Below are 18,051 nucleotides of genomic sequence, written 5' to 3'. Positions count from 1 at the left end.
TCGCTGCTTACGACAAACGACTTTTGTTTATCAAACGACACTGTTTCATTACGAACTTGTCACCGTTACTGTATGATGCTTGTTGACGTTCAAAGGTCCCATTACCAATTCGTTTCTTATCGGTGATCCGGCGTGGAGTGATTAGCGGATTTCTGAAACAAGAATTTAAAAATTCAAGGTTAATTCGAAGTTATTTAAATATGAACAAATGTGTAGATAAAAAATTTAACATGGGTAGATCTAAAAAAAAGAAACACTAAAAAGTAAATGAATACAGTTAAAATAGAGTTTCCAAAATAACGCTTACAAGTGATTTATTGAATCAACAGCGTTAGCTTTATTTATTCCAATAACTGCTGATTTTCAGTTTCATCGCAATCCTTATCACGTCTCTTATCGCGATGGCGGCAAGAATTTCGACAGAAACGTGATTTAAATCACTGCACTGAGATTAGATTGTATACTCTTAGTGAAGCAAAACAGATAACACTAAAATCAGGGGGACAATTTTATTTGCCACATTCCATTTCTGTATTTTCTAATTATTAATACCACACGAAAAACATAATTATCTCAAGCAAAAAAGGAAAGACATATTCCAGTCCAGAGGATTTACAAAAGTTTTGCAGAACCTCCAAGCATCTTTATTGTATCTCCCCACATCGAATGAAACTAAAATATTTAAAAATGCTGTGCCTTGCTCAGGAGAAACATTTAAGTGTTCCAGCGTACGAAATTCTGAATCATTCGCTTGCAAATCACAACTCGGGCGCCTCCGACCGTGAATCACACTGTTTTTTAAAATAAGTTCGCCAGAGGAACGCTACATTCGCCGAATGCTGGTCACGAACCAACAGCCAAGAATCGTTTAAGCTATACAGCAAAATATTTTCGGTTATTCACAGTGGATAAGCTCGCCGATTAAACAGAATGACGAAACTGATTCGAATACTAAACGATTGGGCTGGTACAACCTTCGATCCGTGCACTTCGACTTGCAAATCCTCCTGGCTGTCACATTCCCACACGATGCAACACTCTTCTAAACAAATATTGCTCGGTTAAACTCTCTTCGAATATGTTGCCCTAGTCTGCCGAGAAACATTGCACAATCGTAACTGTGTCCATTGAATAAATTAACACGGCCAAGTCATTGTATTCATTGAAACAGCGTCGCGGAAAATAGCTCAGAATGGAGCATGCTACGCTCACGCGATGCATTGTAGAGCTAAACAATTTACAATAGACGTTTTGATGTTTAGATGCAATGAATGTCACTGCAATTCTAAAGTTTCACGTGACAGTAAAATTTATTCGTACTGTCAACGTGGTTTCTTTGGAACTTTGCTTCATAAAAATTCTTTTTCTAACTTTATATAATGGAATTATATATATTTAATTAAAAATAAAGTGGTCCTAAAATTAATACTGGATTACTACTGTGTATTGGAATATTTTACCACTTTTCAGACTCCGAAATTTGCAAGTTCCTCATTATTTTTTTGCTACAAAGGTGAGTGTTCAAGGCTAATACCAATTTATGTAGATCCCTTCGATGACCTTGCTTAAGATTCGTTTCATAATAACTTGGTCCCCGAATATTAGTTTTCAAGCCAAACCAATCGTCGTCATCATCGATCAAGGTCTTCAGCAGCTTGTCACACCGAATTGAGTATGTTAATAACCTTTTTTACAGGAACAAGAATAGGTAGGGGCAGTATGCAAATATAATGCATGGGGAATAATGGCACGTTGCCTTTGTTTAAATTTATTTTTGGGTTCTGCAAACAGATAAGTATTCCAAAGGCTATTCGAACGCATGCTGTTTACCAAATCGATACGGTGTACAAGAGTAGTCTTTGGGACACTGGATTCTTTATTGAGGGATAAAGTGACTGGAGTAGATGGCTGTGTACATACATTTACTTCGGCTTATCTATTTATGAGGGGAGGAGGAGGTTCCAAGTTTAGACTCTGAACGAAATTATGAGAGCGTGGGAGTATACGGATGTTCACAAAAGTTGAACCTGAATTGATAAAAATATATTAACCAAACCATGGAAACTTTGTAATCACAAATGATAAAAAAGTAGACCTTTTTCCAGAACTTTTTTAGAACCTTCTCCCTTCTATTAAATTTTGTAATCTTCAGAAAAAACATTTACCATAAACATTTACCATAATTATTCCTAACTCTTGCAATAGTGGTAATACATATACTGAAGTTAAAATTGTATCGCGTTAAAGTTTACGACATCGATAAAACTCTGTCCATGAGATATGTAATGCAAATTTTTATGCACTGTTGGAGTAACTTCGATTGTCTTTTTCTACAGGCTGGTCAAACTACAATATTCTTTTAATAGAATTTCATTTTTACTTGGTGAAACTCCCCCTCCTACATCAAATAGTTAGAGTACTATCTAATTATAGGCTGAATGCGACCTTCATTCACAAAGCTGCCTAAGTCAACACGGCTGAAAATTATCATGAACCTTATCATTCAAAATCCCTCTGCTAATTGACAAGCTGCCGTTTTTATTAATAGTCATATTTATTCGGTTTAATGAACATCGAGATAATGATAAGAAAAACTAGTGTCTTCTAATTCATGGAGGTTGATGTCAATTAACGACAATGACTTTTATCGTTCTTTGACTCCGTCTGAGGTTTGCGTAACGTGTAGACTGTGAACCCTAGACGTGACCGTCATTTGCAACTTTATTGCACTTGGCTGGAGATCGCGTGCTTCCCGCAGGAAAAAAGTACAAGCATGTGGAAGCATAAGTACAGTAGCATCTCGATTAATCGAACCTTGATTATCTTCAGTTCCTATTATTCAGGGTTTCGATTATTTCATGTGTTATAGATAAAAATACAATAGCGTGAGAATTGAACCATGAATCTGAACAAATTTAGAAATCAAAGAGATATCAAATATACTTGAGTTTCGACTGTGGTCCTATATCGATTATTCTAGGTTCTGCTAACTACCAAAAAATCTATTTTGGGACACCTGCTCAATAGTCCATTGTCCATTACACATCGAGTGACTCTTTAGGGTGCCACTAGCTACTCATATAATAGTGGATAGCGTGCCATGTGATTGTCACGTGAAAAGTATAATTAAATTGGGCAGGTTATTGATTAGACAAAAAATGTGTCCTACGAACCCCTGCACTCTCGACCCCTACTTCTAGATCACGCCGTACATACTTTCTACATTATACAAATTATACTTCAGATATCTGAAATAGAGCCTGACACACCTGCCAAACGACACAGATGCACACTGTCTTACCGTGAGATCGAATTTTCTGGTTTGCCAAGAAAACTACAAAGAACTGGCTCACAAAATTACATTGGACAAAAATAGCACTACTTCATTAACGAGTTATATTTTTTAACATTATGTAACAAATCTGGAATCTACTATGATCGAAATCAATGGACAACTCCCTTTCTACCCCAGAAGGGCAGAGTACCTATTTTGTTCTACGCAGCAAAGAACGAGTGCCAAACATAGATACAATTGGTGTCTATGAATTACACACAGGTCACAATACAACAAGTAAATTGTATTATTATACAAAGTGAACCATTGAAACGTGTCATTAACCATCCTTGAACGCAATACTCTGCTGGACACGTTGACTCAACGGGTGTCATAGAATTACGTCAATAAGTCTGACGTAGTAGCTTTGGGCAGGAATCCATAATTCTTCATTATCTAATTCACACTGAGTTCAGTTACTCTTTTGTCTAAAGCTGGCCATTACTCGAAAAGCTCACCCTCCGAATGAAGATCTGTATAAAGGTTTCCTCAAATGTATTTACATCAGGTATACTAGTAGCATGAATTATTCATGAACGACAAATAATTTTTTGCTCGTATAAATATTTATTACACATGAGTATCGTAAGTATTTAATTTCTTTTTATCTGCGTCCTAATTTTAGGATGTCATAATATTTTCTTAAACTGATTGTGACTTAAACTTGGTGTGACATTTTCTGACTACTTACAAATATTTTTAAGTTCAATAACATAAAATTACGTTTTTGACTCGTAAAAAATGATCATGATAAAGAATATCGAAGCACCAGGTTTGCGACTGCCAATTCGAATTCTCTTCAAAATCCGCGTTCACGGCAGATGGATTACGACGTTTATTGCATCACATATAAAGCTGCGGATAAAAGATTAAATCGTTCCACGTGAAAGAACTTGTACGTTATCTTACCTTATAAGAGATTTAGATATGAGTGTTGACATTCTTTTTTAGAAAAAGATTTCAGATTTTATAAAAATACTTTCAAGTAATAATATCATAAGAGTCAAATAAATATACGGTGTAAGATTTGAACAATTAATCAATTTAATTGCTAAATCAAGATGGAGAATAAGAAATAGTATCTAATAGAATGCAAACTTCGTTATGACAAACACCGATGCAAAATATGACAATAATTAACAATTGTAATCACAAAACGTTTATCTTGGGTCTTGTTTATATTTACATATGCCGACGTAATATTTTCAGCAACTAATATTAGCAACATAGCAACTAATTAAGCAATTGAACGATCGCGATTATCGATATACTCGGGCGTCCATTTTTGACGTGATCTGTAGCATGTAAACAGTTTTCATCGGTTTATAAACTCGGTGATTTCAATAAAGAAGTATCTGGCGTGAGGATTATGTAATTATAGAACGTCTGATGGATAATCTATCCAACTTCTGACCTCTGAACCCCGATGCACGCCACTGGATTTTTGTTATTCCCATCGTCGAGAAAATGTGCGATAAAATTAAAAGAAACTTTATGTAATACAATGAATTTTAGTCTACTTTTTCTGTCTGATATTTTTACAAAACTCTAGAATACATTATTTGTTGGATTGCCTTGAAATTTTACAATTTTAGAATTCATTGCGGTACTTAATTATATTTGCCAAGTAAGCTTGATAATAACTGTGAAACTTATTCACTGTTGCAATTTGCAAAACTAAAAACTTGTAATTCACATGTGTAAAGATTTAATTAGAGTTTTACCACATTACGAGCCAGGGACATGGAAACGCTTAAGCATGATCGGAGTTATACGTTAATGTGCAAACGCTGTTTAATCGATCTTGTCTGTTATTATGGTGGTTAATATGATAATATTTATCGATTATCAGTATTTGTAATATGGGAAATATAGATTCTGTTAGATGTCTATTTATATAAATCAGTGGAGTAATTTTCCACAAGAATTTGAATAAAGCGTAACCAATGATAAAGTTATCAGTGGTAATGGGACCAAGTTCAATATATATTCATAAATAGTAATCGATGCAATATATGTATAATGTTCCTTTCGTTAAAATAGAAGAGGTAGCTCTATGAAAAAACCACACAGTTCACCTACATATTTATGTAATACTAAATTTAATTCAAACAATTGAAATTAAGATTTTGTGGTCAAAGTGTGTCTCAAAAATAATGGAATTGAAAAAAATATTGGAAGAATTCTTTTTATATCCCCAATTTAGGTAACTTCAATTAAAATTACAATACAAGAAAACTCTGCTTTTGTTGTTCTCTACTGTGAACAGAGATTTCTACCCTTCGACAAAAGATGTCTCAATCAACTCACCCCTGTTTTCTATACCCCATGACGCCTAATTAGGGACGTCAGGCATCGACACTGCTGAGACTGAATTTCAATTAGAGGCATTTACGATAACGTCATTGCGTCACGGTGTTGTGAATACGCTCATAGAAACAATTTCAAGTATCGATCCGACGCAGCGTGAAGTTAGAAACAGTTGGTAAAAACAGTTCCACTCTAACATAGAAACCCTACCAATTAATCTACATATGAGTAACGCTTCAAGTAAAAAACATCAAACATTTTAAAACTGAAATAGAAAAGTCAGTAAAGTCGTGAATAATGTTACCAGAAGAAGAAGCAAATATTAATAGCTGTAAATGTAGACTCAGAACGACTGAAATGTGCAATAAAATGGAAAACTGACATCTTATTGGCACTTCTAATACCTGGGTGATCCTAAGTACCCTCGTACCCCATCACCATCAAAAATATCGGGACGCAACCACATATGGCAACGACTCACATTATCGTTCTTATATTTCACGAGGACCTGTTCGTAACTCCATTAGATGAGTCTCGATATACTGGAAAACGGTATCGATCTTCGATATGAAAAGCGCTGTTGAGATTGAAGCAGCTGATCGGTCACTTTTACGAGCATCCGCGAAAATGGAGCCAACGTGGTAGTTATCAAAGATTGTAGCAACCGTAGCCTCGCAATTTCTCTACGTACCCCTGAATAAGGGGCGTCAGCCGAATCAATATTTCGGACAGGGAAGTGGGATCCTAGGTAGTCCTTCAGGGAAGAAATTAAACTTACACTTTGGTAGCGTTTTTACATTTTAAACTGTAGGATATATAATCTAGCGACTGGAATTTTAAAAACTGAAAAAAGAGAAGAGTCAAAGGATTTCAAAATCTGAAGTTCTTGCAAGGCTACTTATGTGGTTTAAAAATATTTTTTTGAGTGATTTCTTTAAATGAGTTAGTGGGTACATATGATTCTCCAAGGGTTAAAATTTTTTAAAAATAGATGGGTAATCCTGGTTAATGCTCCCTGGTTTACGTAGTTACTATCAGGCACGCCTTTTAACAAAGAAAAATGGCACAAACGAATTCAGGTCACTGCGGAGACCTGTTTCACAAAGAATGAGAGTCACGACAGCGATACTGAATCGTGGATTCTTCTTGTTGTCAAGCAACGTTCATGTATATTTTAGTAGCAATGGTAAAATCATGCAAACTTTTAAATAGATAACCAAAGAAACCAGTAGTTAAAAAATGAGTTAAAATGTTAAAGCGTACGAAATAAAACAGACTATTCCACCCCAATCCGCGAGTTAGCACAGAGGGAGATAGAGAGTACGGAAACGAATATCTCTCGGTTGATTGATGCATAAACACGCGACAGATGCACGTGCTCTCGTCGTTGTATTGATGTGTCAATTACTGCGCTCTTGTGGATTCGTAACATGAATTGTAATTGCACCAGACTTAGGAACGCGTTGCATTCTAGCTGTTTAATTAGCTTGATTAAACAACCGTGACTATAGTCAACAGTCTTTTGTTAACAAAAGTGAATTCAATTTTGCACGGTCGAGTAATCGAAAAAGCCAGTAGGAACAAAATCAATTTATCGTGCCCACGTAGCTTGGAAGTATATGCAAATTTTGTTTTCTAGATTTTCTTTCAAATCTACATGATTAGATTAGAAAACCTAATATTTTTGTAATTTTTATCAGCCGTACATTTATTATATCGCTTATTCGATAATCTTTCGAGTCTTCCTAGATAGTACTCAGAGTGATAAGAAATGCTTGCGTCATTTATCAAGATTTGCTATACTAAAATTATTTTATAAATTGTAAAGGTTGGGAGTCCCTGAACTTATATAACAAAAAGTGCTATTAAATTTAAAAACGACTTAGGAATAAAATTTAATTCGGTTTTTACTTAATTATGTCGCGTGCGATTACAGAAACTGTGTCACATGTATAAGTTATTAAAGAGAGGCTTTTTGTTATCCTTTATCGTCACTGATTCGAAATGTTACTTCCATTTTAATTACTAGCAGTAACTATCAGCTATTATATAACAGTAAATTATGTCCATTGTATTATATGTATTTTGTTGTACTACATTTCCACCATGTAATTAAAATTATCACATCATGAACTAAAAAAAAATCACAAGTAGTAAAAAGAAGAAATTTCAATTAATCCTTTTGATTAATATCTGAATTAACGTTTCTTACTATGTTCTACAAAGTATCTCAGGAATAAAATACTTCAATAAAATATTTTGGCATTCTGTTTTGGAGAAAATTAATGTTGAGTTGTAGTCGAGTGCAATTTTAAAGAAATACATAATGGGTACATGAAGCAAGGGAAGTATCGTCTGACCGCTGACTCTATCTACTGTGCAGTAGAAGCGTTCGCTTGACTACGACCTTCGGTGTATGTGTACTCGACTATAGTTCAAAATTTACTCAAAAACAAAATGCAAAAATAAAAAGTTTTATTCCACATTTTCAACTTGTATTTCCATGTAAAATCGCCAACTTTTCTTTCCTACCACCTGCTCTGACAGACTATCTTTCGGATAGTAGAAAAGCGAGTGGCTTCTCGCTGACGTAAGTAGAAAATGCCTGTCAAGCGCGGACCGAAAACTTTTCAAACAGTACAACTGTTTGAAAAAAATACTTTCTGTACTACTATCAAATATGTAATTGTTCAAATGCTACGTGTACAATCAGAAAGAAAAGAAAGTAAATGACATAGCGAAATTATAAAATACTTCGAACTGGGGCAATGTAAATCTATTCAATTATACCTGCTTTCAACAAAAACCACTTTCACAAGAAGCAGTATTAAATAACAAAAATTAATCATCACTACAGTCATCGTTACACAATTCCAAATAAAGAAAGAGATCATTAGTGGCGCTTGTCATGGAACAGGTTATACAAGATACATTACATCAGTAAAACAAATGCTCTCATGTAATAGATTTCCCAAGTCTCGTTAAAAAATTCTAAGATTCCACGCTCGACCTAAACGTCCCCAAACTATCCTTACACCCTTCAAAGCCTCGCCCTTAAACGCTCCACCCACACCAAGACCCTAAACACCCTCCTCAATTTATCAATCGTCAACAAAATTCACAAAATTCCTCGAAAATCGAACTTATCGTACTAAGAGAGTACCACGATCTCTGACCCTATCATCGAGACCTCGTCGATCGCTACAACGATCCACCGAGTTATTACATAAACGTCCTAAACGTCATTCGAAGACGACAGTTTGGCCAACGTACAGAATACTTCGTAATTTTGAAGTTCCCCATGCACCATACCAAACAAGATACACAGAAACAGAGAACCCCTCAGGACACTTGTCAACAGTCCTTCAACGCCCGCAGGATATCCACAAGACTCAAAGGACTCAACCTACTAGACTCCTCTTCAAAACTTCCCTCTCATTGCTACCTGATATCTAGATCCTTCGAGAAGCAAGATCATACCCTGAACCAAGCCACAGTCATTCGACTTCGAGCAAGAATCCAGAAACGTGCGTCGCAACAACGACCGAACGCTCGTCGGGCGCGCAATCAATCCGCGCGTGCTGCGACGTCGGGCGTCGCGGCGGACTGAGGGACCCGCGTAGGTCAGTTACAGTGGCAAGTGGACGTCATGCGAGGTGGCGAGGTTCACGGCGCGTGGAAAAAGTCCACGTATTTCGTAACACTTCGCGACAGCAAGCCGATTTTGGTCTCTGGTCCAATTTCGGTCGTCCTACTCGCGCAGTGACTGCCAGCCGTTTTCGCGTGCATGAATTATCGCGCGTTTCTCGGTGGAAAACGCAGCGGCGGCGGGCGTCGATGGGGACGTCGCGACGTGCGCGATGGAACGACGCGAAAACGCGAAGGATTTCAGTCAACGAACGTGTACTTACGGTGTGGCACGCCGGAGACAAGCTGACCTAGACCCCGTCCGGCTGAAGTCGAAGCCGCACTGAAATCCTCGAGCACGACGCACTTGCTCGCGCTGGCACACACGCGTTCGACCTTTACGGAAATAGAGGCAGGCGCGATTGGCGACCAACTTGCGGCTGCTCGTATCAGAATGCGCGTTTCTGCGGCCGATCGAGGGCGTCGCCATCTGGCGTTTCTGAGGGGAACGTGTTTTATCAGGACTCGATTGCAGAAGTACGGTGCGGCCAGAGTCGTTTCAGTTAGCCGCAGTTAACACTCTGTATCTCTGTTTTACACGAGAGTTATTGTATGAGAGAGAGGGGGAGAAGGAGATTGAGAAAGTGTCGGTGCGGCTAGATTCGTCTTAGTTGCCGTATGTAGGATAGATTTATCATGCAGTTTGGACTTCAGAGTTCAAGTGTGTTAAGTCAAATGGACACTTTGAATGTGGGGTCCTGAAGGGTACTTTTCTGACATATGGTCGAGGGGTTTACGAACTCTCTTATCATTGTGCTGCCATACCCGATGTTATCGATTCAGACTGAAATAAGATTACAGCGCTGAGAATGGTAGGAATTGAATCAAATGTTCCTAGAAACATTATAAATTTCAAAGTGAAATGTTGTTTAGGAAAATGTTAACAATAATCCAGAAAGAGTTAGGGTCTGTGAGAAATCATTGTGAAATAGATATTTAAACAATATAGTATTAGGATGATCATAAATATTTTTATTAAAAATGACACTCGATTAAACATAGCGAGAAGTATAAAATTTTGCTTAGCAAGAACATTATGCCAAGGATTGCAGATTTCTTTATATTGCGTTAACTAACAAATATAAATGTTAACTATGTGAGATTGTTATTAACAATATGTGTACTAGAAATTGTTGCTGAGATGATTATTCTATGAAAAATACTCATTTTTCGTAAATTATTCTTCGTTCAATCAATTTCGAAATTCCTACCACCCGAAAAACTTCTCTGATTAGTTCCTCATCTTCCCCAAAGGAGTATTAATACCCCTGCAGGAGCACGAGTGTCTCACTTGTGGCGGCTCTTCCGCCAAGTGAGGATCCTCCTGAGGATCCACTGGAGGGACTCCTGGACCTTTGACCACCCTGGCCAAAGGGTAGCATGACCACTGGTCATCTTTGACCATTTTTCATCCTTGACCATAAGATTGTAATTATAAGGCAGTCGATAGTTTGTGGTTAACAGATAAGTATTTACTCACACAGGTTTTACCGACATTTGTGATTGGTACAGCTATCGTCAGCAAACGCAGAGGGCGCAGAGCTATTCCTTCCTTAGCGGGTTCAGACTTGCCGCCAAATGGTACACAGTCAAACATACGACCCATTCTTATCAGAAGGAACAGTACTTCAGTGACTGATAATATCCTATGTATGTAAAATAAATTTTGCTTTTCCGTTACGATTTGACAAGAAGATTCCTGATCAAGCTCTATCAAAGATCAATACAATACTAATTGTATAATACAATAACACTATTATTAACAAAAAGGGACTACGAAGGTGCAGCTGGTGGACGTTTCCAAATAGCACAGTGTACAAGACCTAAATAGTCAGGAGCGAACTTTCTCCTGACTCGATTCAGAGCTCACTTGTTTGGTACCATTCAGTTTGCACCTTCAGACTTCCAGTATTATGGTTCAATATACGTACCGAAAGTGTTACAAGCACTCGATTCATCAACAAGGTACTCGAGGGTGTTAGTGACTTCAATCCCTGTTGTCGTTGCGACTTGGCTACATCTGTTCCACCAACTAGAAGCTCAAGTGGCGTAGCAATAGTACCCTTACAGCTAGAGCTACTAAACGTGTCGCTATTGTGCTTTTATAATGAGCGGCGAAAACCATATATAGGTAATTCATTTATAAAAGTACCATTGAAGATTACTGGAGTGTGCACAATGACCTCCTCGCAGATGCAACTTTGCCATTTATGCTTATTGCTAAGCAAGTTCGAAATAATGAGTTCCATGGTTATCTATGAATATTTGTTTTTGCCACACGTCAGAAATAAATGTAGTTTAAATAGCATTATTCTATTCCTCTAAATGAGAATTTTTCTACCATTGAAATAATAGTGTATGTTTTTTTACCTCATTTGAAACATGAGATATGTTGCCACTAAATTGTGACAGAATATGAAATTGCAAAGTCGAAACGACTCGTAAGGTGCAAGGAACTCTTTAGTATCATATGAAGAGTAGACGTTTACTCTACAGAACTATTACGTGTCTGCTGAGGTGTTCAACAAGTGGGGTCGGTATTATACGATCAAGCGATCGACGAGTACGTTATGAACAAGTGGATGGAATGAGATCCACAGTGGAATTGAAACGAAGTAAAATCCCTTTCCACTGAACTGGAGGAATTCGAGTAGAGAGGGACGATCGACTTACCCTATTCACTGCAGGATGGGCGAACATATGTATGCAATAGTTCACTATCCGTTACCTTGCTTGGCAAGCTCCAGGTAACCACCAATGAGTTTATTTTTTAACTTCGTAGGCAGCAGTTTAGGAACTCGTAACAGAAACAACCCTTATTTTTTTATTTTTTTATATAATATAAAAATTGAGATAGGTATGATATGATGAATTTTCTGGAGAAAAGGTGTACCTTGTTGAACAAGAACTAAAGATCTGAGAGTATTTTTTTGCCTTAAAAAGGGACAAGAATTGACAAGGGTGGTTTCTAGTATGAGCCACTCAGTTTGCAAAACTTAATTTTATAGTTCTAATTTTCTAGTCATTTCACTTTAATTTGACTGGAAAACTCACTGCTCACTAGACACAATAGATCACACGAGTAGCACTCTTCGAAGGGTTACCACTCTGGCCCAATGTCAAAACAATACTGAAGGTTCGAATTTACGCTCAACATTTAAAGGATACGTACTATCTGCCCCAAGAGAAATAATCGAGGAAAGCGAGAGGGTCGATCGATATAGGTAGATACAAAACATAATCATCCCCTCGAGCAGCCTGACTTGATTCCCAATTAAACTATAGACACTGAAAGGAAAATCGACAACGCTTATTCTCAACATTTTATTCGTTTGTGTACACTTATAGGCCCTAATTAGGCGTGAGCTATTCCAGTTTCAACTCGAATTAACAATTCAATTCTCAATAATAAACGCACCACGATCAATAATCCGTATCGTGATTCTCAAGACGTACGTTACAATGTTAATAATATATGTACATTGAATTGTTTCGCCTACCTGAGCTAGCTAATGCAACAAGCCGTGTAACGGAAATCAATCGTGCATTGTGCTTTCATTAATAATGACCACGTTCATCGTGGTCTCGTACCGTCGTGCACCTATGCGACCGCACAATCTGACAGAAATTATATCGAGGGATTGTATTACTGTATTAAACCTAAAGTTGACACTCGGAATGTCGAACTGTAAACTTTGCACACCTGGATAGCTTTCAAATAGCCTTGAACCCTTTGACATGTCGTTCATAAATTTTTCTTGGATCAGGAAATCATTCCTGAGTCACTTCTCTCACACTACAGTATCTGATAGTAGTTAGGTACGTGTGACATCCACAATTTTCAAATTTTTTGGTACTTCAATTTTTAAAGTCTCATTTCAGACTCAATATCCTAAATTGAAAAATTTGCTAATAGTATCTCCTGATTTCTCTAGTTTCTGTATTTCAATTCCTGGAATAGAACATTTTCACGTGGAGTCTCAAAAACTTTTACTATAATCGGATGCTTCTGTAATTCGTTTGACAGTGCATATTCACACTTTGTGACCGAGTCCCCCAGATGCGATAAGGTGGATAGTGAATAAGCGCGAAATCGTTTACTTGCATGGAATCGCTATCCCCAAGGTACAGATTGGATTGATGGGTTAATTTTCTACTTCACGAGCATCGGGGATTCAAAGGGTCAATCGCTTTGCGCCCATAAAGCTGCGTAATCGATATTTCGTGAGACCCGCAAGAATACTGCTGTGTTCGTTTTTCGCTAAATATAAATTATCAGAAATGGAAACGTCAATTTCTCTGTAATCTCGTGGTAAAGGTCACAGCGAGGTTTATTTAGAAATAAAATGGAGCAATTTTACTTTGAAATTATAGAAGTAGAAATTTGCTTCTCCTTTTATGCAACAAATTATATTTAATATCCTTTTTCCTTTAAATTTTACTTCCTAAAAACCCTAAGAAATTATCAGTGATTCTCACATTAAATTAAACAGTAGGTACTTCACGTGTATCTTGTGCAATTAGACAATATTTTTAACATCGATAGTTTTTCATAACGATTATTAACATATGCTTGTATAGATATGAATCACATTGTTGATTTGATCAGGAAGTACTATTTCATAACGAAAACTGTTCGTACAAACAGTAGTTTCCGAATTACTACAATAGTACCAGGAAATCATACATATTTACGATTTCATGCGTTACACGGCCTCGTCTTTAAATGCATACACACATATACAGGGTGAGCCACCTTAAGCTGCAATCACAGACTGTACTTCCGTTGTTGTCGCATATATTACACGTACATACTTCCGTTGTCCTAGATGGTGACAAAAGTTCTAGAGAAGGCGCGTTTCATTTGCAAGGGCACACAATAGGATAAGCATCTCTGTTTCAAGATTTTATGATAATGCAAATGGAACGTGCAGTTTTCTAAAGGAAAATACATTCTAGCCTCCATTTGTTACACTAGCTATAGGCTCGTCAATATCTCCACAAGATAAAGGCAAGTGCTCGTCGAAAACTAGACTTTATTTTGTGGTGTGCTCAGTTCAATGTACAGGATGATTCAAAATTAGGGATCAACTGGGAAAAGGGTGATAAAAAATGTCGCAAAAGATTAGAGTGGATTGCTAGGCGCTCAAAATTTGAATTTCTTTGAGCTCCATAAACGAAAGATAAAGCGTGATCGTTTAATAAACGAAAAATATTTCTTTCGTCGTTTCTGTCACCCTTTCAATTGACCAGTAAATCTGAATCTTCCTATAGAACTGCGAGCCTACAACAAGAAACTACTATACTCGTTTCAGTCACTAGGAATAGTATCATCACTCTCGAAGTAAGCATTTCTTCTTCTAACTGTACCCACCCCCAGCAAAGATATTTGTGATCGCATTTTCGAGTGATTCACCCTGTATATACATCACTTCCTTATACACTTAATAATATTTATAATTTACGTATGTATATGTATATTTATATTATATATATATATATATATTCCTACGTGTATAATAGTTATGCGAATACGTATATACAATTATATGTATATGTATATATATAAATATATGTATGTGGAAGTCAAAAATTAATAAAGTTAAAAAAATATAATCTTCAAAATAGAAACTATAACCGTCTTTCTCTTCAGCTACAGCGCTATTGTGTCACATATGAGTCCTTTTGTCTGTTTGTTCTCTGTTCTTTCCTCGAGAACGCATCGAACATCATTCTTTCCCTTCTTTCTTTTGTACGGAATCGTATATGTACCTACTATCTGCGATGTACATACCGTAATGTTCATTGGCCTGGAAACCAAAGAACCGTCGTGTAAAATAAAATGTTACAATTATCGGAGATTCATCGCCTCCCCTATTCACAGCGGTGCGAACTGATCGTTAAAAACACTTAATTCAATATCCTCGATTAAATATCGAAATACACATCTGTGAAATACGATACTGTGATTGAATTATATTTGAAAAATTTCTGTTGCAGAAATCATCGATTTCCTTGGAAATTTTTAGTTACTTCGATTAACTTTAATCGTTATAATTACATGAAATAATTATATGGTTAGATTAAATACAGTGCGTTTCGTTATTTTCGATTTATTCACATTCTTTTTTCTTCATTCGTATTTAATCGTGTCTCAATTGCTTAAATAGACTGTATATTTTCCTTGACGAATCTTTGCAAGGTTTTCTATGGCAAGATAATCGTAATTGAGTGATGACCCTTACGAATTGTTGTGAATTTGATTGAATTTTTGGTTTTAATAATGAAGGAAACGCACAGCGTCGATAAATTTCCAGTTTCATATTTTTAGCGACTTTTTATCGGTGCTCAATAATTCGTCGCTTAAATAACAATGAACTTTTCCATACCTCATAATGTATTGCTTCAAAAATACTGAACAATACGTCATGTAGCAAAATACAACATAACCGAGTATCAATATCGCGTTCAACTGTTTTTACAGTTGTGTAGTTTGCGACAATCGCTGTTTCAATTAAATAAACATACGTTCAAACAATATAACTCCCCTGATTCGCAACGAAATTGTTTTCACAATGATAACCTCCCTTGTTAGCGTAAGTATACAACACGATTTACGAGATAATCCAATTAATTATTTATACACGTTTGAAGTAAAGTACAGTCTTTAAATACAATCTCTATGCAAGGTGCTTCAGGAGAATTCTGAGACACCCTGTATACTCACAAATCGTTTATTTCCAATTAAATATACTCTCTAAAATTTTATTTAGCAGATCCCAATAGGAGCGAAATAATCCCAATAAAATTCATTACGAAAATGAGATACCATCAGAGGAAGCAATAATTCAGACTAAAAATATTCCTACTTAAATGGAGGAGTAAACCAATATTTACTTACTAGTATTTCACTCTTTACACTTTTAAAAATGAAATTTTTCCAGAGGAATTCCCTCAGAAATTGTTACAAAATTAAAAACGAGAATATCGAATTACTATTACGTATCTTTGATTGAAATTTTATTACACACTCGCCGATATGAGATATCGATTGAATTTTATAATTAAACGTCAGTTTAAGCAATAAACAAGCAATAACACGAAATTTCGTACACTCGCAGCGGAATAATTTCGCTGTAAAAATACAAAACAAGAGTCCTGAACTTTTGTACGGACAGACGAAAAAGGGCGATGCGCCAGGCACCAACGAATTTTCCATAAAAATATCTGACACGTGCAAAACATTTGCATACGCCTCGAAAAGTTCAGCAAACATGATTGATCGAGTCGGTAGAGCTGCCCTTCTCAACCTGACATTTGTTTCCCAAAGATCGAGTACGCAAAAACACTTGCAACCTGCTGAAATGCCAATACAGGGACGAGTCATCGGAGCATGAAATCATCCAACCGTGAACACTTCAAAAAATATAAAAGCTCTACCTAGAGGATTCACCGCGGCCTAAATGTCAGTGGAACACTCGCGATGCGGATAGTCACGTATAAAATGTAATTAAAATATCGCAATAAGAAAGGGTTTAATGAAATAATCGTATAAAAATCGTGGAACTATACTCTCGGAGATCTCAACGATTAGTCTTATTATATTTTTCTCTGATCGACACACCGCGGGACGACTGGTTCCTACGACCAGTCGACGAGGTACGCAACTTTCCTTGTTATTTACTTATCGTTAATTTTATATCCACGCACGTGGTCATGTAGTAATGAGTCCCGATAGCCGCTACTATTCTCGGAGCACGTACAAAGATATGCAGGGTAACCCTATAAAAAGTTAGTTGAACTTCCTGACATCGAGAGAGAGAAAGAGAGAGAAGGTTCCGTCTTACGTGCAAATTCGCTAAGACAGCCAGTGAATGTCTACACGCTGATAGTTGGGAGGAACGTTTTTCCCCTCGGAAAGAAGACCCCGTCGGGACGAAGTCGCCGAAGCTTCCGCCATTTTTCAGTGGAGGAGGACGTGTCCCTTGCCGCTGTGTGGTCTGACCCACTATGTGTTGTACCACTTTTTTCTTCGGATAAAGCAAAGTTACTCTCTGAATTACTGCAAGGTATAATCAAATGATCGTTCCTTGTAACAAAATTATTATCTATATAAAATGAAACTTGTTTCAGTGAAATTGGAGGGAATGGATGACCCATTTTCTGCTTAAACAAATATTGAAACAGAAGAATATTGGTAAATGTTCCCTGCGAAAATATTTGAACATCAAATGTCCAATGCTTGGAGCGATAAAATAATATTGTAGAATCTTTGCAGCGATACTTTTTTACATTTCAATGTAGAAAGTTTCAATTTTTGAATATTACGAATATTCAAATATTAAAATATTTTTTAAAAATATTAGTATTCTAAATGTCACTAGAGTTTCAACTGTGAATGTAATTAAAAATGTTTAAGAAATTAAATCTTCTCGACAAGGTCTGAAAATTTTTGGTTTTCTAAAATTTCGTAGTTTCAGAGGATCCCAACACAGTAATGGACAGACAACAAAGCGTTGACGCACACCTGAGTGATGGGGATGGAAATGCGAGCACGCGAAAGCCACGTTATCTTTTCTCTTTCTACTCGTTAGTTAGGTTTCGCGTCATGACGTGTTCGCGCAAGGAGTAGTTTTGTCAGTGAAAATGTCTATCTACTGCGCGCCAGCTTCTAGAAGCGGGCTAGCTTTGAACGTCGTCCGTCGCATAGAAACGAATTT

General features: G+C 36.7%; 1 protein-coding gene across 1 annotated transcript; it reads right to left on the bottom strand.

The window, feature by feature from the left end:
* Positions 1–7: 7 nt before the first annotated feature.
* On the bottom strand, positions 8–9,845 carry LOC143182926 (uncharacterized). The gene is made up of 2 exons (XM_076384252.1): positions 9,556–9,845; positions 8–152 (listed from the first exon to the last, which is right to left on the bottom strand). Exons 1-2 carry the CDS (start codon positions 9,759–9,761, stop codon positions 8–10), a joined length of 351 nt encoding a protein of 116 aa, XP_076240367.1. The 5' UTR covers positions 9,762–9,845.
* Positions 9,846–18,051: the final 8,206 nt, after the last annotated feature.

Source organism: Calliopsis andreniformis, chromosome 9 (genome assembly GCF_051401765.1).
Source record: "Calliopsis andreniformis isolate RMS-2024a chromosome 9, iyCalAndr_principal, whole genome shotgun sequence".
In the NCBI taxonomy this organism is placed as follows: Eukaryota; Metazoa; Arthropoda; class Insecta; order Hymenoptera; family Andrenidae; genus Calliopsis; species Calliopsis andreniformis.
Note: the sequence above shows the minus strand (reverse complement) of the source record. Positions and strands in the feature narration are given on the sequence as shown.

Excerpts from the sequence above, each read along its gene's own strand:
- LOC143182926 (XM_076384252.1), bottom strand. The coding sequence starts at position 9,761 with ATGGCGACGCCCTCGATCGGCCGCAGAAACGCGCATTCTGATACGAGC. Across the intron at positions 153-9,555 it reads TGTCTCCGGCGTGCCACACC|AAATCCGCTAATCACTCCAC; the intron begins GTAAGTACACGT and ends TTCTTGTTTCAG.